Genomic DNA, 25,732 nt, shown 5'->3' with positions numbered 1-25,732 from the left:
GACGCATAGAATTATGGGTGTGGGCACAAGCACACACGATGGCAAAAAGGTTACCCATCACTGGCCTATTTTCATAGAAAGAGCATGCTCTTTTAGAAATTGATTTTCTGTCTCAGTTTCTTAGAACCATCACTTCCTAAAGATTCCAAAATATTATTCTGAGGCTGCTGGACAGATGGAAGACTTTACTGTTTTCAGCATCAGCCCCTGGACTTCTGTTGAATCCTATACTTTGTTTTTAAAGGACCAATCCTTTTCTATAGCTAGCAGGAGGAGAGGCAAGGTAATATGTCACTGTATGTGACAAAGAACTATGGGATGAGTGAAATATGCAGACTAATAAACTATATTCGCAACAATTCCTCATCAGAATTTATTTTTCTAAAAGAAAAACATTCTAAATCCCGATTAAGGATTTAGGACAAGGATTATGACCTTGGCACATATTTTAGCATAAATTTAATGGGGGGGGGAAAGGAGTAATATCATGCCTGATCATACACAATTTAGAGATTTAATAAACCATATCAATTCAAGGAAAATGTTGTGGGAAAATTTTAAAAACCCAAACCCATCTCAAAAACCCATGGTTTCTAGAATTCATATAAAAAAGAAGATAATACCCTGTTTTCCCCCAAAATAAGACATCCCCTGATAATAAGCCCAATCGGGCTTTTGAGTGCATGGCAATAAGGCCAAGTGGTTATTTCAGGGTTCAAAAAAATATAAGACAGGGTCTTATTTTCAGGGAAACATGGTAGATTTTGCCTACTTTGAATAAGGGCAAACAAAAAAATCAGGTTTTTTTATTTATTTATTTATATGCCGCCCTTCTCCGGAGACTCAGGGCGGCTTACAATGTGTTAAGCAATAGCCTTCATACTTTTGTATATTTTATACAAAGTCAGCTTATTGCCCCCACAACCAGGTCCTCATTTTACCTACCTTAGAAAGGATGGAAGGCTGAGTCAACCTTGAGCCTCATGAGAATTGAACTTGCAGTAATTGCAGGCAGCTGGAAGCTAAATACTACCTTTTAACAGTAGCATTAGTCTGCTGTGCCACTCAGACTCCTATCAGTTAAATATCTGATATAATTAGAACCTATCAGTTCTATAATTAACTCCTATCAGTTAAATATCTGATATAATTAGAAGCTTAATCACCTACATAAAGCCACCCTGTGTTGGGTACACAAAACATGGGAGAACAGACTGCAATCAATAGGCAAAAGTAACGGTTAAATTTAACATTTAACAAAGAAACAAATCTCTTATCAGAATGTGTATTTAAGTTCCTTGTCCAGTTTGGATAATATTAAAACTAAATAAATAGGGATTTGTTTCATTGCAATAAAATGGGAGAGTAAAGCCAAACCAATTTTTGAACCAATTACTGGGCCAATTGTAGTAATCATTTCTTAGAATGAAAGACATAAAGCAATATTATTATCTGATCGAGTGATTAGCTCACTTACATTTATAAAATGGGACAATAGTTTTTGGGATTTAACTTCTCCAAGCTTCTCCAAGATACCCTCAGTTTGTATGACAGGTCATTCAGTTTGTAGAATTCTCTTTTTGCAACAAGAGACTTCTCTTTAGTTGTTGCAATGTTTCAGTTGGCAGCATCAGAATTTCCATTTGAAATGCTTCTGTCCCTTTCTCTTGTTGATGCCAGAGAGTTGAGTCAGATGAGAAGAACATAAGGCAATAACTGTAAAGTGCTGCAAATAATTATACGAGACAATTAAAGCCAATGTGTAATGTTCATACAGCTTTCAGCCTTACCCTGAGCATCTTGTAGTTGGCCAAAGCCACCCAAATACTTACATTATGCATGATAACAATATAATAATACATGCAATATCTATGAGGCTAAATGTCTATGGAGATTCCCAGTCACCCAGGTCAGGATTGTCCCAAAGATGGTTTTTCAAATGGCAGCTGGACTTCCTTTGTTTTTCCTTGAAGATGTTTTGCTTCTCATCCAAGAAGTTTCTTCAGAGAATGGTGGGGAATGGAAGGATTTATATTCCTTGCAGTCATCTGGTCGATAGCACTCTTTCTGAGAGTTATTGAGGCCACTTGAAGATTTAACTATGCAGTTCAGCAGTTCCAAAATGGTTCCACACCCAGTTGCATTATTCTGGTGACCCTGAAGACACAGACAAAACCTCCAAGTGGCCTCAATGTCTCCATTCTGGGGGAATGAAGTTCCTGGGATGGGAAATGAAACATCTTCAAGGAAAAAGGAAGTCCAGTTGCCATTTGAAAAAGCATCTTTGGGACATCTAAGGGGCTGTCACAAAGAAGTGGAGGGCCAGAGTCATTCTATTCTCCAAAGCAGGAGGTCTCCAACCTTGGCAACTTTAAGACTTGTGGACTTCAACTCCCAGAGTTCCTCAGCCAGCTAATTCTGGGAATTAAAGTCCACAAGTCTTAAAGTTGCCAAGGTTGGAGACCCCTGCTCCAAAGCATCTTAAGACAAGACAAGAAATAACAGATGGGACCTTATAGAGGAGAGATCACAATTTGCCTGCAGAAGTTGTGGATGCTCCATCACTAGAGGTTTTTAAGAAGAGATTGGACAGCCATTTGTCAGAAATGGTATAGGGTTTCCTACTCGAGCAGGAGGTTGGCCTGGAAGACCTCCAAGGTCCCTTCCAACTCTGTATTTCACCATGAGAATCAGTCATATTCTTGTTTTCTAGAAATGAAAGTTGAAGAGATAGAAGGTGAAGATACTTTGGATTCTACGTGCCCTGTCAGCAGCATTAAGACCTCTGATCTTTGTGATGAAGTTGAAGATGAAGACATTCTCCCTTACATCGAGCAGTTTGAGAAAGAGGTTTACAATGAAGTTATTCTCCTGGGCAACTTTCCATGTAAACAGGTCAGAGTGGAGTATCGACAGTCTGACTCATGATTTGCTTCATAACTAGTTTTACTTTTCACACATCTGATACATAGCCAAAGTGATGTCACAGTCTCTTCCACTTGACATTTTAACAATTGGGCTCCAGAATCTCCCTGTGGTCCCTGATAGCTTTTGAGCATGATTCCCCAACCCCTCAAAAAGTTTCCACCAAAGTGTAATCTTTTAAGGGACGGAAAGAGGAAAATTATGATATACATGGGGATTGTTTATATTAATGCTATTATTTTAATCAAATATCTGCATTGTAATTTTACCTGCTTCTTTGTCATGGTGCTTCCTGAACCTTGGAAATAGCTCATGTTTGTTCAATTGTTGAAACTGAAATTGCCCAAAGAAACATGAAAATAAAGGCAGGCACTGAAAATCAATGAGTATAAGGAAGGCAATCCCAAACGCCAGAGAGAAAATTTTATTAATCCAGAGTGGCATGTTTCAAATGAACCCCCTTTTCAGATATGATATAAAAAAATAAAAGATATAAAAACATTGAGACAAATAGGTCAAACACTTCACTTGCTTTCCAATTATAGTCAATTAAATAGTGGTACTAACCACTGTATAGAAGTTACCAAAAGCATTATAAAAACATTCGGATGTGTTGCTTGATTAATCTCCATAACTCTAAAGTAGGCATAGAGCCTGGAAAAACAATTCTACTAAAGATAAAAGTGAATGCTTTTATAATTAGTTGCTATTGCTTAAAATATTGTTGTGTGTTCTTTATTACACCATAGATAATGAAAGTAGGCGTAGAATTTACTCTTGTGACTCATTTTTTAATTTCTATGAAACTAAAAATGACTTTTGTCCTCTCAACATTTGTGCATATTTGGATTGATAGCAAACCATTTATCAAGCGATTAGTTATAAGACCCTTACCTAAAAATAATGGCATCATGTTCTCAGAAACAGTGTGTTCTTTTATGCGGAGGATTATCTTGATTTGACTAAAATCTCTGCCTTAATATTTAAACAATATTATTTTTTTACTTAAATACTATGGTTAAAGCGTAAGAAAGGGTTTTTTAAAAATTCTGGCTTTTTTTAATCACATAAAATTGATTTGCAGCCAAGCATAAGAATATAAGACTATATTATTCAAAAGCAGTGAAGACCAAGCAGTGAATTGTCATATCATATAAGAGGACCATTTTTGGCTCTTTTCATCCACTAGAGCGATGGTTTCAAAACATTGAATCAATTAGAATTCAACTCTAGGGGGAAACTGCAATTTGTATTGCAGAACTATCAACTTTTATTGTCTGTACTTACATGGAAAACTAATGCATGCCTGCTTAGAAGAAGCTCCATCGAATTCACTGGGAATTAGTGTTGAGTAAGCAAGCATATGATTGCACAGTTTAAATATGATATCTTCTATATATTATTTAAAGAACAATCCCATTAGGAGATTCTTGCAGTGTAAATGAGAGCAGAATTTAAATATTTCTGGTTCTGTTAGGTAATTTAATAAATATATAATCTTCCTAGGATTATATAATTTTAAACATGAAAAGAAGTATTTAAATGAATAGAAAGTAAGATCTTCAGTTTACGGACTATTAAAAATTGTTGGTGTATTGTTGGTGTATTGTATCATATCTGCTATTAAATATTACTTTTCTACGTTCTTAGGCCCGGATCCATTGCGATAGATATTCAAATGTTTCTACATCTGTAACTACTGAGTATTTTTCCTGAACTGGCAAGGGAACATTTGAATCCACATGTTATAGAACATATAGAATTTAATTAGTTCTTAATAGTCACAATTATCTCTTCAATCATTTAATTGGGTTTTTACCTTTTTATGGTACTCTAATTGATTTGTCAGTTACCTTCAGGTAGGAACTTAAGGGTATTTCATTACTTACATGATACCTTAGGGGCATCTGCCCATTTGTCCCATTTATTAGACTGTCAGCTCTTTCCACAGTGAGACATACCACCCCACCCTTTACAAATATAAAACATATTTGAAGGTGAATAATACAATAATAAGGTTATGCTAAAATACACATTGCCCTGATATTGGCCTTAAAAAGCATTATGGATACTGTTAGTACATGTATTTTTTTCTTGACTAATCAAGTGTTGCCTCTTGTCAAAGTCTTTATAATATATTAAGATGATCAGGTAATTAACTGGATTTATTCTACATTTCATATTAAAGTGGATTTGGAGAACATGTTATATGGGTAGTCTTTGATTTGATTATGTCACCATGCAAGGATCATTCTTCTGATAGGACTGCAGTTTGGTATAGATACTGTTAACTAGTCAAAATCCCCTATATTTATTAAATGTAAATATAAGTATTACATGTATATTATAATATGTATATCATATAATACTTTCTGAACTTCTGTTTGAACATCATGTCACCTGATGTTTTAAGAAGTTCCTCTGAGTGTATTTGTCGAGTGACCTCAACAACTTACCAAATAAGAGGGCATTCCACGTGGAAAACCAGCTGGCCGAACATATTAATGCCAGAATAATAAACACGGGTGTTGGTGATGGTGGCGAGAATGGAGCGATAGCGGTAGCAATGGTGGTGGGATTAGTGGGGTTCAGTACAGCTATTTGTGGGATATTGGGAGGTAGAAATCCTGTGCTGTAAACACAGACCGATGATGTCATATGCTAGCAACCTGAGGAAAAGCTCCAGCAACTTCAAAGCAGGGAGAAAAGCATGCAGCTTACCAACTGATGCTGATTGTGGGCAATTACAAAGCAGCCGGCAGGATAGCCTATAAAAAGGAGCTGAGTAGTGGTTCCAGCTTTATTCTTGTATAGAAAGCCGGCATTTGCTTATCATCTGTCAAGTAGCTGTCATTAAACAATAGTTTGAGTCATGTGTTTAACTCGGCCAGCACAGGCAGGAAAGAAAATCCGAGAGTATTCATCTCTATAGCTAAGATGAATCAATATTCTCACCAAATGTTTAAATAATAGTTACAATTAAGATTCTTCTCAGAATTTAAACATGTGAAACTTTCTTTCATATAGGATTTAAAATATGAAGATATTTTCCAAGATGAAAAGTTCAGTAGAAAACTTTCTAAAGTATTTCAAAGGTATGAATATTTGGGCATAGTTCCTATATAATAACCTACATACAAATTAGTTAGCTAGCAGTAGTTAGTTAGCTATTAAAAATGTTGCATGGGGTAATTTTTATCTTTTAAAAAACAGGGTCTTTTGTTCTGTCTATATATCAATACTAAGATAGTGTGAAAAAATTGATAACAATTACTTTGTTTTTCCTAGAAAATTCTGATTTTGAATCAGAGCCACCTGAGAGCATTACTGTTAAATATTTTAACAAAATGAAGATAGTGACTGAAACAAATCTGTGAAAATTATATAATTGGAACAAGCTATTTTATATTTATAATTTTAAAATATGACTCGCTACATTTATTTGTTTAAAACCTTTACTTCTATCTGTTGCCTATATAATATACCAAGTGGCCAAAGAAATACACAAGCACCAGCTGTTTTCTGTTCCTAGAACAGGTATTGAAAAAGACATATAAATCTTTTGATCTATCTTCCCTGCAGACCCTCTTTTAAAATGACCCAAAGCTTGAAAAGACATTCTATCAAAGATTAACAATTCAATTTTATCCATGTCTAATTAAAAAAAAATACTATTGTCTGAGCACAAACCCAAATAAAAATACATCCCCCCCAGCATAATTGTTATATTTATATCGCACCTTTGTTCCATGAGATCAAAGAGAATGAATTTGAGAGAGGAATTATTTCACTGACATGTTTCTCCTTGAATTACCAACTCATTATTTCCACTAATTTTATTGAATTGCTCTCTCTCAGCCAGACAGTTCACTATTCTCCAACTTCTAGCTATGTGAACCAAAAAGAAAAATGTTGTATCCCTAAAAGAGATCAAATGGGGTAATGAAAACTGTTTACCTTCATAATTGTGTAATAGCTGCTAATAAAGGCAATAGATACAGTAGTTTAAAAGTAATAAAATCCACAACAAAGTGTATTTAATTTTAAATTGAATTGCAAGCAAATGGGTGTCCTAATGAACCCCTGTGTCAATGCAGCTCTAACCAAATTAAGTGAAATAATTTCCATCATGAGCAAACTAAATAAGTAGAAAGTTTCAAACCAACCAGTTTTCCTGGGAAAAGAGGTTTTCGTGGATGATTCAACCGCAGGAATTAGATAAGAAAGTTCACAATAGAAGTTGCCTCTGTTTCATTTTTAGGGCAATTAGATTAAGCTTTGTTTAACCTTCAGGTCAAGGAAGAAAAGGATGCTACAGAATCCTGGGTTGTTTATTTTGGGCAGTGTTTCCCTGACTTCAGATAGCCATCGCCTGCCTCTTAACATTTAAGGCACACTTCACTTTTACTCTTGTACACTTTTAATTTTTGTTTATGTAATCGTATCACTTTGTCAGAGTCTTTTTCTGACAGCTGATAATTTTGGGATTGGGTTTAATTGATCCAGGGAAATCCTGAATCAATCTAAGCACTATACTAGTGCTTAGTACTAGTATAGTGCTTAGTACTATACTAGATCTAAGTACTATACTAGTCTTACCATGGTTTCTGGATAATATCTAATATTAATATATTATTTCACATAGTAGAATCATAGTGAAGTTTTTATGATTTGGTAAGATAAATGTATCATTGTAAGAATGGTCTTATATCTGATGATAATATATTCATGACATGGAGGAAGTTATCCATGCTAATTTCATCACATCTAATCCTCACAAGAAGGGAGCAGTGTAAAACAGAAGTCCTGCTTAAGCACTCATTAACCATGTGATTGCAATTACATGATGGGTTCTATATTTTTTAACTCAGCCAACTGTGATATAACTCTTATCAGCTTCAGCTCCTCTGCCATATAATTGTGCTGAAGCACCTCCAGCAGGCAGCCTTTTGTATGGCTATAAACTTTCCAGGTAATTTAAACTTCAGTTCTAAATGGAATATTGAGCTTACAGGAAACTAGTACAACGTACAGTGAATCACATAAGCATGGTCAAGATGCCCTTTAGGTTTATGGGGAGGAGGTTTATTTATTATATTTTTATCCCACCATTTCTTTTTATCAACTCAGGACAACATAAATGTCTAATTGTTTGTCAAGTACAGAGGAAATCAGGAGATTCAGGCTGATCAAATGAGTTTAAAGATTTATTGCAAGCTTAAGCTCTCTACAAGAATCTGACCAACTAACAGTCAAGGGAAATGAGTGGGAGATAAGAAAGACACTCAAGCTAGGCTGGACTTAGATCTTGTGTGGGTGCCAAGGGATTCATGATGTATGGTGCATTTGACCCTTTCCCTCATGCTCAGCCTGGTCATCTCTTACATTGTCTTGGCTACTATTTTTGATCAGGCCCAGCTTAAGAACAACATAGAAAAATCCAGCCAAAGTTCACTCCTTTGTTTGCTTATACCACATAGGCAGAACCTTGCCAAACTAAACCTATACTAATGGATCCTAATCAAATCCTAATGGATATACCCTGGGAGATTCAAAGGAGTGGCTATCCTAAATCTCTGTCTCCAATCCATCTTGGGCTATGTTGTCGATTGTCTCCCCTCCATCTTTGAATGTGCTCATTCCTTTCTTGGAAACTGCCTCTTCCCTGTAGACCATCACCACCTTCCCCTTTGTAGACACAACTCATTGTATCTTACCATAACAACCCTGAGGTGGGTTTGGCTAAGAAAAAGTGATGAGCCCAAAGTGACCAAGCTGATATCCACGCTTTTATTCCTGCAAGAACTCCAGTCTCCTGGTTTCTAACCCATCACAACATTAAACATTACTGGATCTCAGTAGGTTCAGTGGGCATAGGGAAAGGCTTTGAAGAATGGCAGGGATCAGACCAGCATGGCTTAAATCCATTCCAAGAAATCATTTGAGAAAACATCTCAGACCATCCCTATCCCAGTCATGCCAATGTGGGAATTTTTTTTTGTTCCAATGGAAGAAAAGGAGAAAGAAAAGGGAATGGTAGAAGGGGCTGTTTTAAAAGATTTTCAATCTTTTAAAGAAAAGATTGGACAACCATTTGTCTGAAATGGTATAGGGTTTCCTGCCCAGGGGTGGTTTCTACTAACCGTTACTACCAGTTTGCAATGGGGCTGCACACACATGCGCAGAAGCTTCCTGATGATGTTGGGGTCAGTGGGCAGAGTCTCCTGCCAATTTTACTACCGGTTCTATAGAACCGGTCCAAACCGGAGGCAACCCACCACTGTTCCTGACTGAGCAGGAAGTTGGACTAGAAGACCTCCAAGGTCCCTTCCAACTCTGTTATTTTGCTATAATTATGCATGTGAAAGGCCCAGCTGCTCATGGCATACGTTATTGGTACACAAAGGTAAATTTAATGCCTGGGAAAGTGGAGGGCTACATCATATGTCTCCTGCAAATTTATTTATTTATTTTAGCAATTTATAATACTGCCCAATTATATAATAACCCTGGGCAACATAGAGTAAAAATAAACAATTAAAACAAATAGCAACAATCCCTGTCCCAGTCCAGAAGAAAAACAACCATTAAAGGATTTAAATTAAACCAATCTCATTGTTTCTGTGGTTGTTCTTTATTTTAGAACTTTTATATAACAATTACAGACTTCATTTGCATTCATTTAAATGTTTAGGAATTACCAGACAAAAGCATTCCCCCCAAAACAATTTCAAAAATAAAATACTACAAATAATTGTCTTGATACAATTGCTCTGTTTAAATATACCTTATTTCTAATTGAAACCTAGATTTCTGAATTAAATTTCTAACATGATTTAAAAAAAAAAGCTGTTTCTTCAAATAATGTTTATATCAATTAGTGCTGTTCATTCATTGGGTAAAAACTAGTGAGAAACGGGTACCATTTTTTTTCTTTTTACATATTTCAAGTCCTGGAAACTTTAGAGATTCACTGTCAAATCAAGGAATAATGTTACCACTCTATATCCAGAATCAACATCCTAGAATGCTGGAAGATCATGTGAGATTTTGCCCAAGCTATGCTATTGGGATACAATAGACATTCTATCCCGAAAGTGCTTTTTCAAGAGACATCTGGACTTTCTTGCTTTTCTTTTAAGACATTTCACTTCTCTTACAAGAAGCTTGCAATAAACAATCTACAGGTGAAACTCAAAAAATTAGAATATCGTGCAAAAGTTCATTTAGTTCAGTAATGCAACTTAAAAGATGAACTAATATATGAGATAGACTCATTACATGCAAAGCGAGATAGTTCAAGCCTTGATTTGTCATACTTTTGATGATTATGGTTTACAGCTCATGAAAACCCCAAATTCACAATCTCAGAAAATTAGAATATTACATGAAATCAATAAAACAAGGATTGTACATAGAACAATATCGGACCTCTGAAAAGTATAAGCATGCATATGTACTCAGTACTTGGTTTGGGCCCCTTTGCATCAATTACTGCCTCAATGCAGCATGGCATGGATGCTATCAGCCTATGGCACTGCTGAGGTGTTATGGAAGACTAGGATGCTTCAATAGTGGCCTTCAGCTCTTCTGCATTGTTCGGTCTCATATCTCTCATCTTTCTCTTGGCAATGCCCCATAGATTCTCTATGGGGTTCAGGTCAGGCGAGTTTGCTGGCCAATCAAGCACAGTAATCCCATGTTCATTGAACCAGGTTTTGGTACTTTTGGCAGCGTGGGCAGGTGCCAAGTCCTGCTGGAAAATGAAGTCAGCATCCCCATAAAGCTCATCTGCAGAAGGAAGCATGAAGTGTTCCAAAATCTCCTGGTAGATGGCTGCATTGACCCTGGACTTAATGAAGCACAGTGGACCAACACCAGCAGATGACTTGGCTCCCCAAATCAACACAGACTGTGGAAACTTCACACTGGACTTCAAGCATCTTGCAGTGTGTGCCTCTCCATTCTTCCTCCGGACTCTGGGTCCTTGGTTTCCAAATGAGATGCAAAAGTTGCTCTCATCAGAAAAGAGGACTTTGGACCACTGAGCAACAGACCAGTTCTTTTTGTCTTTAGCCCAGGTAAGACGCTTCTGACGTTGTTTGTTGTTCAGGAGCGGCTTGACAAGTGGAATACGACATTTGAAGCCCATGTCCAGGATCCATCTGTGTGTGGTGGCTCTTGATGCACTGACTCCAGCCTCAGTCCACTCCTTGTGAAAGTCCCCAACACTTTTGAATGGCCTTTTCCTGACAATCCTCTCCAGGCTGCGGTCATCCCTGCTGCTTGTGCACCTTTTTCTTCCACACTTTTCCCTTCCACATAACTTTCTATTAATGTGCTTTGATACAGCACTTTGGGAACATCCAACTTCTTTTGCAATTACCTTTTGAGGCTTTCCCTCCTTATGGAGGGTGTCAATGATGGTTTTCTGCAACAGTCTTTCCCATGATTGTGATTCCTACTGAACCAGACCGAGAGACCATTTAAAGGCTCAGGAACCCTTTGCGGGTGTTATGGCTTAATTAGCTGATTAGAGTGGGACACTTTGAGCCTAGAATATTGAACCGTTTCACAATATTCTAATTTTCTGAGATTGTGAATTTGGGGTTTTCATGAGCTGTAAGCCATAATCATCAAAAGTATGACAAATCAAGGCTTGAACTATCTCGCTTTGCATGTAGTGAGTCTATCTCATATATTAGTTTCATCTTTTAAGTTGCATTACTGAAATAAATGAACTTTTGCTCGATATTCTAATTTTTCGAGTTTCACCTGTATTTTTGTTAATCTGGACTTTTATGTGAACTCCAGTGTTCACTTGATTATAGCTTACTATTTTTGTCAAATCAATTCAGACATAAATAGATGATACTGTTATATTTAAAGGAGAATATTTGTAGCTCAGGGTTGAAATGAGGGGTCCTTGGTGCTCCCTGAACTTGGTTGTTTCTGGTTTGTACTGATGATGTTACCTGGTAATGAAACGTCTGCAGAAAACAAATAAACTCAGAGAGCACCAGGGACATCTCAACTGTTATATATTATTCTTTTGCCACTTTGGTTGACTACACTCCTGGATTCTCTATGGCATATTTAAGAAGCACAAATATGTTGTATGCATGCATGTACCATGTTTCTCTGAAAATAAGACCCTGTTTTATATTTTTTTGAACCCTGAAATAAATGCTTGGCCTTATTTTTGGGGAGATCTTATTATTTTGGGGCATGTGGAGCAAGACGGGGCTCCTTTTGTCATCTTACCTGATTTCCCACTCTGTCTCCCTAACCCTAACCAGAGGAAATGGTGGGGATCGGCTGTGCATGCATTTAAATATTTTTGGGGAAGGCTTATTTTCAGTGGGGGCTTATTTTAGTGCATGCGCTCAAAAGCCCGATTGGTCTTATTATCAGGGGATGTCTTATTTTCAGGAAAACAGGGTATGTTTGTATGTATTGATTTAATGATCACTACCCAGAGTTACTTCTTTGAGATAGACAGCTTTAGAAATTGAACAAACAAACAAACAAACAAACAAACAAACAAACAAAAGAATGCGGCAAGTTTCAGGTGTCATGGTTGCCTTTAATTTATGCATGTTATTTAAAATGTTCCCTTTCCATTCCCTTTGTCACCAAAGCAAACCAGAAAGTCAGGTGTTGGAAACTGTCTCAAATGCCTGGAAAATAAGGGCTGCAGCCAATCTTCGTATCCTTCCAGGAGTGAGTCATAATTCAAATGGAACAGCTGTTCCTTGCTGGAAGGTAAACAGTTTCGGTCTCTCCCTCCCTCCCTCTCCTTCTGTATGTGTTTTCAAAGAAAAATTGCAAATGACTAGATCAGATATATGGATTTCCTTGTAGAAAAAAAAATCTTTTTTATTTAGATTTTAAAAGATGCAAGGAGTTTAGCAGGTTTTTAAGATGTATATTTTTGCAAATGCAAAGATGTGCTTTAACAAAATGTTTAGAAGTACCTCTGGCCCACGGATCATGTCGGCAAGGCAGAATTTTTCAAGCACATTGGCCAAGCAAAGTGATATTGTAGGTAGAAGAAAGGCAGCTCTGCCACTATTTAAATGAGACAAGCTTGAGATACGATGCATCTCCTATCTCCTTTTCCTACTCAACTGACACTAGCTTTGAGGGAATGTTGTAAATGCAAGAGAGATTGTGGTATAATTCCTCAGACTGGCGTTTTTGCCCCCCAGTCACTATTCGATTATCTTCCAAATTGCTGTGTTTCAGAGAGATAAAGATTTTTTATGGCTTGCTGACTTGAAACAACTAGAAGAGCCAGAAAAAGAGGAAGCTAACTGGCCATGCATAGTAATTCCATTGGGTAAATGCAAAATCTTTGTTTGTGTGACATTTCCAAAATTACTGCAGAAGATGAATCTAAAATATAAAATGTCACATTTGGCATGCAAAACTATCACAATATATTTCAGTATAAAATTCATAGAGGCGTTTAATTTAGAATGTGTTTAATAACTCGGTCTGACTGCATCAGTAATCCTGCCTTGAGGTTTTAGAAACATTGTCTGATTTATTCATTCACATGATGTTAATTGTGTGTGTGTATGTGTATCTAAAAATATTAAGGTTAATTCTTCACTGTTAATTAAGAATTTTCTAATTTAACTTAAATAATTGCCATTGAGATTAGTTTGTTAAGTATAGATTGTGTTGACAAAAACAAAAGAGGCTTAATTCTGTCAAGTGATTTTTTTTAAACACTGCTGAATATACTCTCTATCTATATGGAAATATGCTGATTCTCCTATTATAAATTAAAGCCAGGAGTTTTTAAAAACAGATTATTGGTCACTATATTCCTTAAGGCATGCCAGGATTAAAACCTTTGTATTCTGTGGACACTGTCATAACAATCCCAAGAGAAATAAATATTTCCATTGCATCTAGTGTATAGGTCTCATAATATTATCATACATCTTTATAATATATGACTAAGTTAAGATTACTTATATCGTTAAATATCTTCAATATATCAAATAAAACATTTCAGATCTTGAACAGGTTGTAGGATGGTGCCTCAGTGAGCACATTGCCATTCTAAAATATTTTGTTGAAGGCATGCTTTTTTTCATATGTTATCAGATTTCATGTTAAACAATTAGGATCAAGTATTTATTTTGAAATTAATGTATAAACAAATACTTTTTGCACCATGATGTAATAAGGCAAAAGCTTACTAAATACCTTACAATATTAGAATCTTAATTTCTCTCTCAAAAAATGAGCAATTTAAAGTGTCTGTGGGGAAAAAATCAAGAGCTTAAGCCTTTGCTTTCTGATTTCAGTACAAGTTAGGCAATGTTGATGGCAGTATCCAGTGATGCCAGGGAGGGAAAAAGGCGATACAATAGAACAATGAATATGCTGTTTGAGAATAATTAGACCTGTAGTCAGCATAACAGATATGTGTTTGGTAGTGGGGGCTTGTTGAGGAGGTTAGTGTAACCAATCCATTCCCTTTGTGGGAAACAGACTACAGGTAGTCCTCGACTTACGGCTATAAATGAGTCCAAAAGTTCTGTGGCCTTGTGAGTTTTGCCCCATTTTATGAACTTTCTTGCCACAGTTGTTCAGCGAAACACTGGCCTCCCCATTGACTTTACTTGTCAGAAGGTCATCACATGACCCTGGGACATTGCAACCATCATAAATATATGAACCAGTTTCCAAGCATAAGATCATGTGACCGATGGGGGGGGAGGATGTTGCAACAGTAGTTGTGAAAAACGGTTATAAATCCCTTTTTTCCATACTGTTGTAACTTCAAATGGTTACTAAATGAATGGTGGTAAGTCAAGGACTACCTTTAAAGTATTTCTTGGTGTTGCCAAACAGAAGCAATATCTTTTTTTTAAAGGGGCAAAGTGGGGGAAATGGCCTCCAAAGTCCCCCTCCTAGGGGATGAAAACCGAAGCATATTTCAATATCTGAAACAACTGAATGCATCAATGTGTTTCATTCAACTAGAAACAACATATATATTGAAATATATTGCCAAGAGTTACTTCAGAATTTCAGTTTTTCTGTATATTCCCGATAACTGGACTATTGAACTGAATGAGGGAGGGAGCGAGAGAGACAGAGAGACAGAGAGAGAGAGACAGAGAGACAGAGACAGGGAGGGATGATATATTATATTGACATAGAGTATACTGAAAAGAAAATGGGATGAGAGGTATTTTAAAAATAACCTTTTCTCCCAACTGATCTCAGATTGTTTAAAAAAGTACTGATAATGAGTATTGCTCTCTCTCCCACTGTTCTCCTTTAGGTTAACCGCACTAAAAAATCTCAATTTACTGATATTCATCTAAAATGCTTACGGGGTATCAAAGACAAAGTGCCACAAGGTAGTTACAGTCTCAAGGTTTCCATCTGTAAACAACTTGATGGAAAATTTCTTTCTTCCTCCAAAGTGGATGGACAACAATTGGCTGGAAAGTCACTGCCTGTGAGACATAACGGGAACTTCTATGACGTGGAACTCTCTTTCGGACAAAGCATATACACAGTAAGTGAAGTTTCTTTAATACGTTTTGTGGTTGGAAAAAATACTATTCTGCATTGAGCTACATTACTTTCCTCACAACTGAGTGCCTTCCATACTCAGGGAAGTGATGGGCCAGCTCCTTTTTTTCCAATATTCTAAGAACTGAACCCCACAGCTGAATCAGTTTGGGGAAATATTTAATACACTCTTCTCCTTATAATTTATTTAATATTTTTAGGTTAAATCTGGGCACAGGCAGAATTTTCTATCTTGTCTTTCTAACATAGAAATTATCTCAGTCACTTTTGATCACAGTTATATAGCAAATAAGCAAGTAATATATTTATTACAGTATTCCAAAATTACCGGATATATTAAACCCTAGATTATAGAGCGTTGTCAGCCACGTTTAGGTTTTTGCTTGCTTCTTAAAAACTCTATGCAGCTTGTCATCTATGTAATATGATTTGGATAAAGTAGATTTAGAATAATAAACGAATAAGTAGCTGTAGATAAATATATGAATGTATAGATCTTTTTCTATGTTTTAAGCTTCATGGCTCCCCATTTGTGAAAAAGAGCAAAGTTTTTTGAGCAAAATGCCAAATAGATAAATATTTGGAAAAAGAGAAGTTGCTGATGATGTCCGTATTGAATTGTTTTATTCAGAGAGGTGGGGGAAACAATCTCAAGAGTTTATCATTTATCTGACAAGTACAAACTTTACTACTCCCCCCAAACATACATACATACACATGTGTGTATTTGTGTGTATGTGTATGTGTATGTGTATGTGGATAGATAGATAGATAGATAGATAGATAGATAGATAGACAGACAGACAGACAGACAGACAGATGAAAGATAGATGATAGATAGATAGATAGATAGATAGATAGATAGATAGATAGATAGATATTTCTTCAAATTATTTTAGATTCCTGTGAAAGATTTGTGGGCCAAAAGTTTATATTAGTTTATTGCAATACTGAGTTATCACTGTAAAAAGTAGTCAGGAAGAAGATAAAATAAATACATATTCACACACAATATTCCTCAAAAAAACAGACGGGCAAGGTAAAGTAAATTTTACCTAGAGCCGAGGTGGCTGCAGGCTTCTTCAACTGATTGCTAGCTGAAGTTCAGCAATTCAAACCTCACCGGCTCAAGGTTGACTCAGCCTTCCATCCTTCTGAGGTGGGTGAAATGAGGACCCAGATTGTTGGGGGCAATATGCTGACTCTGTAAACCACTTAGAGAGGGCTGTAAAAGCACTATGAAGCGGTATATAGATCTAAGTGCTATTGCTATTGCTAAATTTGATTTGATTTAACTTACATGTGATTAATTATGTGACTAGGTGTGACTAGGTGGCTCAGTGGCTAAGACATTGAACGTTGATCAGTTCAGCGGTTTGAATCCCTAGTACAGGTTTCCTGCGTGAGCAGGGGGTTGGACTAGATGACCTCCAAGGTCCCTTCCAACTCTGTTACTGTTAGAATTATTATGATTCATATATCATTATTGCTATTATTCATCTTGTATTTCTTCCCTATCTCATTCAATTTTGCAACTCTGCCCTCTGGGAGAAAAAAACCAGCAACAATAGGGACATGTTGCATGCCTTTAGCAACTGCCTCTCATCCTGGCAATTTGTGCTGTGTACTTCTGATTTATTGGATAAATCTTGTTCTAGATTTCTAGAATACTAGAAAGCACAATAATTGACCACTATGAATTGATGTGGTTGTGGATTTGTATGAGACCCTTCCAAAGCTGAATCACATTTTTCTGCCTATCCTGTCAAGTATAAAGGACACATGTATCTATTCCTTGCATTAACTTTCACCACATTCTATTGTAATTGTATAATCATCCTGGACTAGGCGAAACTGATTCTTCACTGAAGTCATAGAGTTCCCTGTGATTCACGTGGTGAGTTGTGGGGTGGATCTTCCTGAACACTGTGTCAGATTTCAGAAAAGCAAAAAGAATGAATGCATAAAACATGACTTTTCCAAAATATTTCCATTGTGGAAATATTCAAGATTTGCCATGCATCAAGGAAGTGAAGACTCTTCCAAAGACATACGGATTATAATTCAATTTCATTATTATGGCTCCAAGGAGAATAATATAAAAATGCTTTAATTTTTTTTTAAAATGCCCTGTAAATTGAAGATGCATGACTCAGTATTATTCCAATGAGGCATATTATAAAAACGTATTACTCCTTGGAGTAATACTGAGTCATGTTTTTCAAACTAAATATGTTTTTTTTCAAACTAACATGTTTTTCAAACGAAATACAACTCCAGAAATGTCAAAGAGAACCATAGGGAAGAAGATAAGATTTGTAGCAAAGTAGAAAAACAATTTAACAGATAGAAATTACAACTTGAAGAAAAAATAAAGGAAGTAAAACAAATTCACAAACCAATCCAAACTGTCAAACAACAAATAGACATTTTAGAAATGGAAAAATTCCAAAAATAGATAGCATATGTCAAACAAAATCACTTCATGAATTTAAACAAACCAGGGGAACATTTGGTACATTAAATTATAAAAGAAAAAGAAAGAAGGGTTGTTAAAGAAGAACTACAGAATTTTTCAAAGAATTGAACTTTAAGCTTAAAATTAATGAAGAAGGTTTCAAAATATATACAGTATTGAAGCCATAATTTTTTTTAAAAAAAACCTGTAATGGTTTAGGTAGACAAATACTACCTAAACCATTACAATTCAGGACATTAAAGAAGCAATAAAGAAAATTAAAATTTGAAAGGCATTACATCCAGATGAACTGATAGCTCAATATTACAAAAGGTTACAAAATATTAAAACTGCTATTGAGGACAGTAAATGAAACTCAAGTAACAAAAACAATACCAAAGGATAGGAAGAAGCATATATAACTGATTTTAAAAAAAGGAAATTAGTTAAAGAATCATAATGAAAAATTAGTTTGTATGACTGAGGTTTCTTCAAATCCTCAATCGTACAAAAAACAATTTTTTAAAATTAAATGAAGCTCACAAGATATTTAGCACAGTATTAGCTGAATCCATGCAGAAGCACATGTCCAAAATCATACATGCAAATTGAACTGGTTGCGTTGAAAAGAGAAAGCTGAGAGACAAAATTAGATTTAATAAATGCGTAAGAATACATTAGTAAGAAATAAAAGAAGGTAATACTATTCTTAGACACAGAGAATATATCAAAAAATTGAAATGGACCTTCCTATTAGAGGTATTTAACAAAATGAACCTAGGAGAAAAGACAAAACTTGGATAAAGTGTGTATATCAATAGCAAAATGAGAACAAACTGACTGCTGTCTACAAATTTTTCAATAAATGAAGGCATAAGCAAGAGTGCTAACTCTCAGTAGTTACTCTGGCAGGCCTGGCAAATAAGATCCAAAAATGCAAACAAATAACTGGGATTAATAGGACAGGAGTCCAGAATAAAATGCTATGCAGACCAAGAAGTTCTAGCAATAATGCAAAATCTCTCTGTGAGAGACTTGATGAAAAATAATTTAAACAATTGGATGCAAAATTAACAAACACAAAACAAGGATAATAACAAGACATTTCCTTCTGAAGAATAATTGTTGAAAAAAGATTGTTTGTTTTTCTTTTTTATTACATTTTAATCCCTTTATTCGGAGTGGAGTCAGATGCGGGGGGGAGGGGTGACTGAATGGACTTGAACATTTACTGGATGGATGCCCTTCCTGATGTCTAATTGTAAAACAATAAAAATCCAATGAAACACGTTGGACTTTGATAGGATATTTCAAAGCAATTGCAGCAAATTATGTAAAAATATAAAAAAGAACTTGGAAAGTGGAAAAACTTTCTTGCCCAATAAAAATGAATATATTATTTAAATTCCAATTCCAATTTCAGAAAAAGTTTGCAAGATTGACAAAGAACAATAAACAGATTCATATGGAATGGGGAAAAAATGAATTTAAGAATCAAAATTTTCCAAGACTCAAAAGAAAATGATGGACCTGCTTTCCCTAATGTGAAATCACTATGAAGCAAGTTGTTTATCATAGATAGGAAAATGAATAAAAAATTCCAAATAGCAAAATATCAATTTTAGAAGGATCTGATTATTCAATGAACTTCATGTATATCTACAGTACAAAGAAACAAAAGGAAAAAAAATGAAGGGACACTTCTATAAGTTGTTATGGAAATACATGGATATAGAACAAATTTAAAACTGCATGATAAAATGGATGCAAAACTTAAAAGAAGCAATTACATTAAAACAATGTGAAGATCTATTAAAAAATTCAATAAAATTCACTCCAAGCTACAGTTTGAAGTATACGTTACAAAATGTTTTATAGATGGTGTATAATCCCCTTCCATGACAAATGGACAAATCATACAATACACAAATGCTGGAAATGCAATAATAAAGAAGGAACATCATGCCACATTTGGTGTTTACCTAAAAACCTTCAAAGGTATTAGAAGGAAATAACCAAAAGATTCAGAAAATGTTAAAAATAAAATCTGCATTGAAACCAAAATTCATATTTTTCCAATTAAAATAAATTATGGAATACTAGGACACCGATCAACATTCCTTCCTCCCTCATTTATTCTTCTCCGTCTTGCCCATATTTTTTGGAAAAAACACAATCTTAAATTTAAACTGATATGTCCATGAATATTAGGCTGAAAAAAGATGATAAACAAACACAATAATTTCCTGTACAAGGTCCGTTGTTACATGTAGTGAATAGAGGCCACACTTCAAAAAGCAGCAAAGTCAGGTTAAAAAAGAGTATTGATTGAATTGATGAATTCTGATTAATATTAACTATAAACAAGGCAGAACACTTGTCAAATTAATTGCTGTTCCATAGGTATACATACCAGCTATATACAGTTAGACCTCGACTTAATGGCTACAATAGGGATCAGAATTTGCATAGTTAAGTAAAGTGGATGTTAAATATTGTAAATTGTTGAAGTCACCTTTGTGACTTGGGCTGCCATATAAATTTGTTTAATAAGTAAATAAATAACATACAGTAAGTGAGTCACATCTGATTTTATGACTTTTTTGGCCATGGTAAACAAATCACTGCAGTTCTTAAGTAAATCACGGGTCATTAAGCTTCCCTCGTTGACTTTGTTGAAAGTTGACTTTGTCAAAAGCTGGTTGGAAAGGTTGCAAATAGTGATCACATGATTCTGGGATTCTACATCATCATAAATACATGCTGGCTATGAAGCGCCTGAATTATGATCACATGCCTTTGGAGATGCTGTGATAAACATAAGTTGAGCACTGGTCATAAGTTACTTTTTTCAGTTCTTTTGTAACTTTGAGCTGTTGCTAAACAAATGATTGTAAATTGAGGACCATCTGTACGTCAATGGGCTATTGAAGCCCTTAGAAATCTGAGTTCAACATGGACAAATCTTTATGTGCTGTACAGTGATGGGCTTCTACCGGTTTGCCCACCCGCCCAGACATCATCACGGATGCTCTGTGCATGCGCAGAAGCGCTGCACACGAGCTCACAGTTCCGAACCGATAATGAAAGTAAGTGGAATCCACTACTCATGCTGTAGTAACTACACATGAGTAAAAATGGCTCTTATTCCCAAATTCTTGTTATTCCTATTATTCATAGGCTGCTGCCGTGCTAAGGCTGGATATTTATCTCACTTAATGCCATGCAAACTGGGTTGCAAATTGAGGAACAGAGCCATCTGCCATTATGTCAATAAAAAGTGAAAAGGTTGATGACGTATTGAACAATATACAGTATTCTTCCTAAAATTAAACGTAATGATGCTGTATTAAAAAAAATAAAATTTTCCCCAATAAAAATATAACATGTTTCCCCCAAAATAAGACCCTGTCTTATATTTTTTTGAACCCTGAAATAAGTGCTTGACCTTATTGCCATGTGCTCAAAAGCTCGATTGGGCTTATTATCAGGGGATGTCTTATTTTGGGGGAAACAGGGTAGAACAGTAATATTATTCAACATCAGTATCAATATATATGTAATTAATGTGACTAATTGGAATACTATACCAAGCAACCTAAATTCTTATATTTAATATTTTAATAAAACTGCCCTAGCTGAAAATAAAATCTAGTGTTATCCTCTCTTTGAAAAATATACTCAGAAATTTGGCCATTCAGAATACATAGACGCTGATTGGAAGAGATTCATATAGAGGTTCAAATCTCGAGATACTATTACACTTTGTGTCAACCTGGCAAAGCAGGAAATTTGCTGGATTTCGCCAGGTGCTACTTGGCTTTACTTAAGGGAAATTCAGGAAGCATAAAACAGCACCTTTTCAAACATGACATTTAATCCATGCATGTAAATCAAACTGTGGGAATAATGTATTATTCATTATTAAAAGGGCACCATATTTTTATTATATCAAAAATGACACCCAAATGCTGTGAAAAATTTAGTGGCTTCTCCTGAAGTTTCAAGACACTTATCATCCAGTCATTGAGTTGATGCTGGCATCAATTTTAAATTATAGCTATCAAAATAATAAGCACAACATTTTTTGGCCTAGAAAGGAGTTGGAGAGGAGCGTGAACAATTTTACTGTAAAATATAAATTTATTTTTAATGTAAGGCTTTCCTAAATCCATATCATGCAGTTTCTTGGTAATATTCTGAACGAGATTGATATGAGAAATATCTCATAATATCATTGTCCTTAATAGTCACACCCTCAATTTTTTCCCCTGAAGTCCTTTCTGAAAGCTACATATATCAAAAACTATTTAACATGACCTAAGGTATCAATTCTAAAATATGATGACACCATCATTTCCTAAGCCTCTGTTTTCTGAGTCAGCATCTGACTAGGAGCTAAGATATTTTTAACAGCAACAAATAAAGTATTAATAGGTAGGCTAAAGGAAAAAAAATTTTTTTGTTATGGTTGGTTACAAAGTCAGCCAGATGTTTAGACGGGTTGGATATTTTTGTCCCCCTGTCCTTCCCAAAGACTTAGGATAGGCAGATCTTATTGTTTAATGATATTAAAGGTATCGTCATAAGATGTAACCTGTTCCAAGTAAAGCTACTTTTTGCAGTGATAATAGTAATAATAAAGTACCCTGTTTCCCCCAAAGTAAGACATCCCCTGATAATAAGCCCAATTGGGCTTTTGAGCGCATGGCAATAAGGCCAAGTGCTTATTTCAGGGTTCAAAAAAATATAAAACAGGGTCTTATTTTCGGGGAAACATGGTAGATCGAAAGTGACAATGTCTGTGGTGTTCAAGTAGTTCACCAATTGTTTTGGGATTGCACCCAAGGCTTTTGGAACTTTCTCCTTCTCCTTCTCCTTCTCCTTCTCCTTCTCCTCCTTCTCCTTCTCCTTCTTCTTCGCCTCCTCCTCCTCCTCCCCTATCTTCCACCTCTTCCCCTCCTCCTCCCTCCCTCCCTCTTCTTCCCCTTCTTCTCTTCCTCCTTCCCTTGCTTTTTGTAGGTTTTAGTATTTTGTGATTTGAACACTTCATAGGTAGGGAATACCTCAGTGCATACTAAGCTCAGCATTTGAAATGCTACAGATGTACCTGGTAGTAAACAAATACACTTTTCAAAATAAGAAACATTTAATCCTGCTCCACTCACCTGATACACCCACCCAGAAAAAAAAAAGGTTAAGTAGATCTGATTCTTAGACTAGAATCACCTAAAGCAGTGACAGTTTACAAATAAATGTGGTTGCTGCATAAAAACTAAATGGCTGGAATCATCTGTGTCTAAACCAGGAAGCAGCAGCCAACTACTGTATAGTGAAGTGATGAATTGCAAAAGAGCTGTTAAGAAAGAATTAGGTTGCATTAGCCTGAAGCTGCTTAGGTAATTCTTCAGATTATCACAAGCATCTCTGATTTCTCATTGGGAAGCAGCGAGTAGAAAATATACCTTGGGAGACAAGAGCTACAACTTTATCACAGCTTGCCTCCAAATATATTGTGCATAACTGGTTATATATCCAATGATGTAATTCATGTGGCAAAATGACATCTGGCTCCTGAGCGGAATCTGCCTCCTTTTTCTTTCTATTCTATACCGTAAAGTTGGAGGATCCCCAAGAATAGATACGACTGGGGCTACAGAGACAGCAAAGGGAAGCCCCATTGTGCAATCACTTATAGAAAATTAAATCTATTCCAGATGTTCTTCAAATATATTTATTTGGGTATATTCATTCTGCAGTTCCAACTTCATGAAGGAGAAAAATACAGCTGTGTTCTGACCCACTGCTTTTCTTGAAAAGAGGCCCTGACTTTAATGTAGGCTTCCTCTGTGAGAACAGTATTTTCCAATGTTAAAGGGCACAGTGGACTAGCTGTTAAGATGCTGGGTTTATTGACTGGAGGATTGGCAGATTGAGACCCGAGCACTGTGTGATGGGGTGAGCTCCTGCCAACCTAGCAGTTTGAAAGCATGCAAGTGCAAGAAGATAAATAGATACCACTTTGGTGGGAAGGTAACAGCATTCCATGTGCCTTGGCATATAATCATGCCATTCACATGACCACGGAAGTGTCTTCAGACAATGTTGGCTCACTCAACTAGGAAATGGAGCTAAACACTGCCCCCTAGAATCAGACATGACTGATCAGGAGAGACCTTCACCTTCTCCCCTCCCAATGTAGGCAACTTTAAGATGTCTGGACCTCAACTCCCATAATTCCCGAGCCAGCATGCTGGAGGAATTCTGGGAGTTGAAATCAAGATATCTTAAAGTTGCCAAGATTGAGAAACACTGATTTAGGATCACATGGGATTCAAAGACTGATGGCAGGAAGGCGATATAGAAATGAGAACACACTGGCTATATTACTTATCTAAGAACTTTTTGGAAATACAAAAGCTAGTGGGTAATTAATTCTCAGAATGTATATTAGTCTAGGAGTTGTGTAATAGATTGACTTGTGCTGAAATTTACAAAGACCACATTTTTCCAAGGATCGATAGTTAGAAATGATTCTTTTTTGAAGATGTTATTGTTAAGGGTTCTTTTCCTACTTTTGCTAACAATAATCCAGTATATTATTGTCAGCCTTGTGGGGTGGACCAGACAGGAAACATAGCCAGGTCAGCTAATTATACTATAATGTAACCTTAAGTATAAGGTTACATTAACAGAATCTTGCAAATCAGAAGCAGGGTGAAATACTACCAGTTCACTCTAGTTCAGGCAAACTGGTAGTGATAAAAACTACCAGTTCAGGCGAACCGGTAGTAAAAATGTTTTAAAAAGTTAAAAAAAGGTTCCGACGATCACAGCTATGCCACGCGATCATCAGAACCTTTAAAAAAACTTTTTAAAAGCATTTTTTAAATTACCTATTTGCCTGAACTGGTAGTAAAAAAAATGCTTTAAAAAAAAAAAAAAAAGTTCCGACGATCGCATGGCATAGCTGTGATCGTCGGAACCTTTTAAAAACTTTTTTAAAGCATTTTTTTTACTACCAGTTCGGGAGAATAGGTAGTAAAAAAATGCTTTAAAAAGTAAAAAAAAAAGAGTTAGCCATGCCCACCCAGTCACATGACCCATCAAGCCATGCCCACCAAGCCACACCCACAGAACTGGTAGCAAAAATGTTTGCATTTCACCACTGATCTGAAGGTACATTTCCTTCTCCATTCGTCTTCTTTACAACCCATGAAACTAGAAAGTTTCTTCAGAGGGTTAGGTTGCCTTTTTTCTGACCATTTGTTTGGCTGAGTCTCTTCTCCCTGTCTTCCAAGATCATTTCCACATACTAGTACATCTATGATACCTAGGTTAATTAAAAAAAAATAATTTATGTTGGAGTCACCACTTCTTAACGCATTTAAATGGGCATTAATGTTCAGACTTTGTCAGATCTTTAAGACTTTTAATTTGCTTCACATGTTCTACTTAGAAAAATATTGTTTTGATTTTGTCCTCTTTCTTCAGCTTTCTCCTCAGTGAAACCAGGCTGGCAAACCTAATTTTCAGATATAAAAGTTCAGAAGAGACCAAGTGATATAATGAAAATAATTTACTCAAGGTTAACAACAGTCACACCTTACTCTCTTATTCCTTCCTGGTCATAGAAGAAGAAAAAATAAATATTGGTAGCAGATGTGTAGGGCCAATTGGCCCCAGATGCACAAAATGTAACAATTATTTCCCTGTATCTAGAAAGACAAGTGATATGTTTTACACTGCCCTTGCCCAGTTCCTTTGCACTTCTTATGAAAT

General features: G+C 35.8%; 1 protein-coding gene across 1 annotated transcript in view; it reads left to right on the top strand.

Annotated features, from left to right (window-relative positions):
• The window catches only part of LOC117672473 (uncharacterized), a 201,825-nt gene that overhangs the window by 44,053 nt on the left and 132,040 nt on the right, over positions 1–25,732 (top strand). The window contains exons 3-6 of the mRNA XM_087890311.1: positions 2,714–2,895; positions 5,953–6,020; positions 12,567–12,690; positions 15,236–15,475. Coding sequence (XP_087746437.1) covers positions 2,714–2,895; positions 5,953–6,020; positions 12,567–12,690; positions 15,236–15,475 — 614 coding nt within the window. The remainder of the gene's footprint in view (positions 1–2,713; positions 2,896–5,952; positions 6,021–12,566; positions 12,691–15,235; positions 15,476–25,732) is intronic.

The sequence above is a fragment of the Pantherophis guttatus genome, chromosome 3, assembly GCF_059756535.1.
Source record: "Pantherophis guttatus breed Tessera chromosome 3, ASM5975653v1, whole genome shotgun sequence".
NCBI classification, from domain to species: Eukaryota; Metazoa; Chordata; class Lepidosauria; order Squamata; family Colubridae; genus Pantherophis; species Pantherophis guttatus.
The sequence above is the reverse complement of the archived record's forward strand: the minus strand, read 5'-3'. Positions and strand labels throughout refer to the sequence as shown.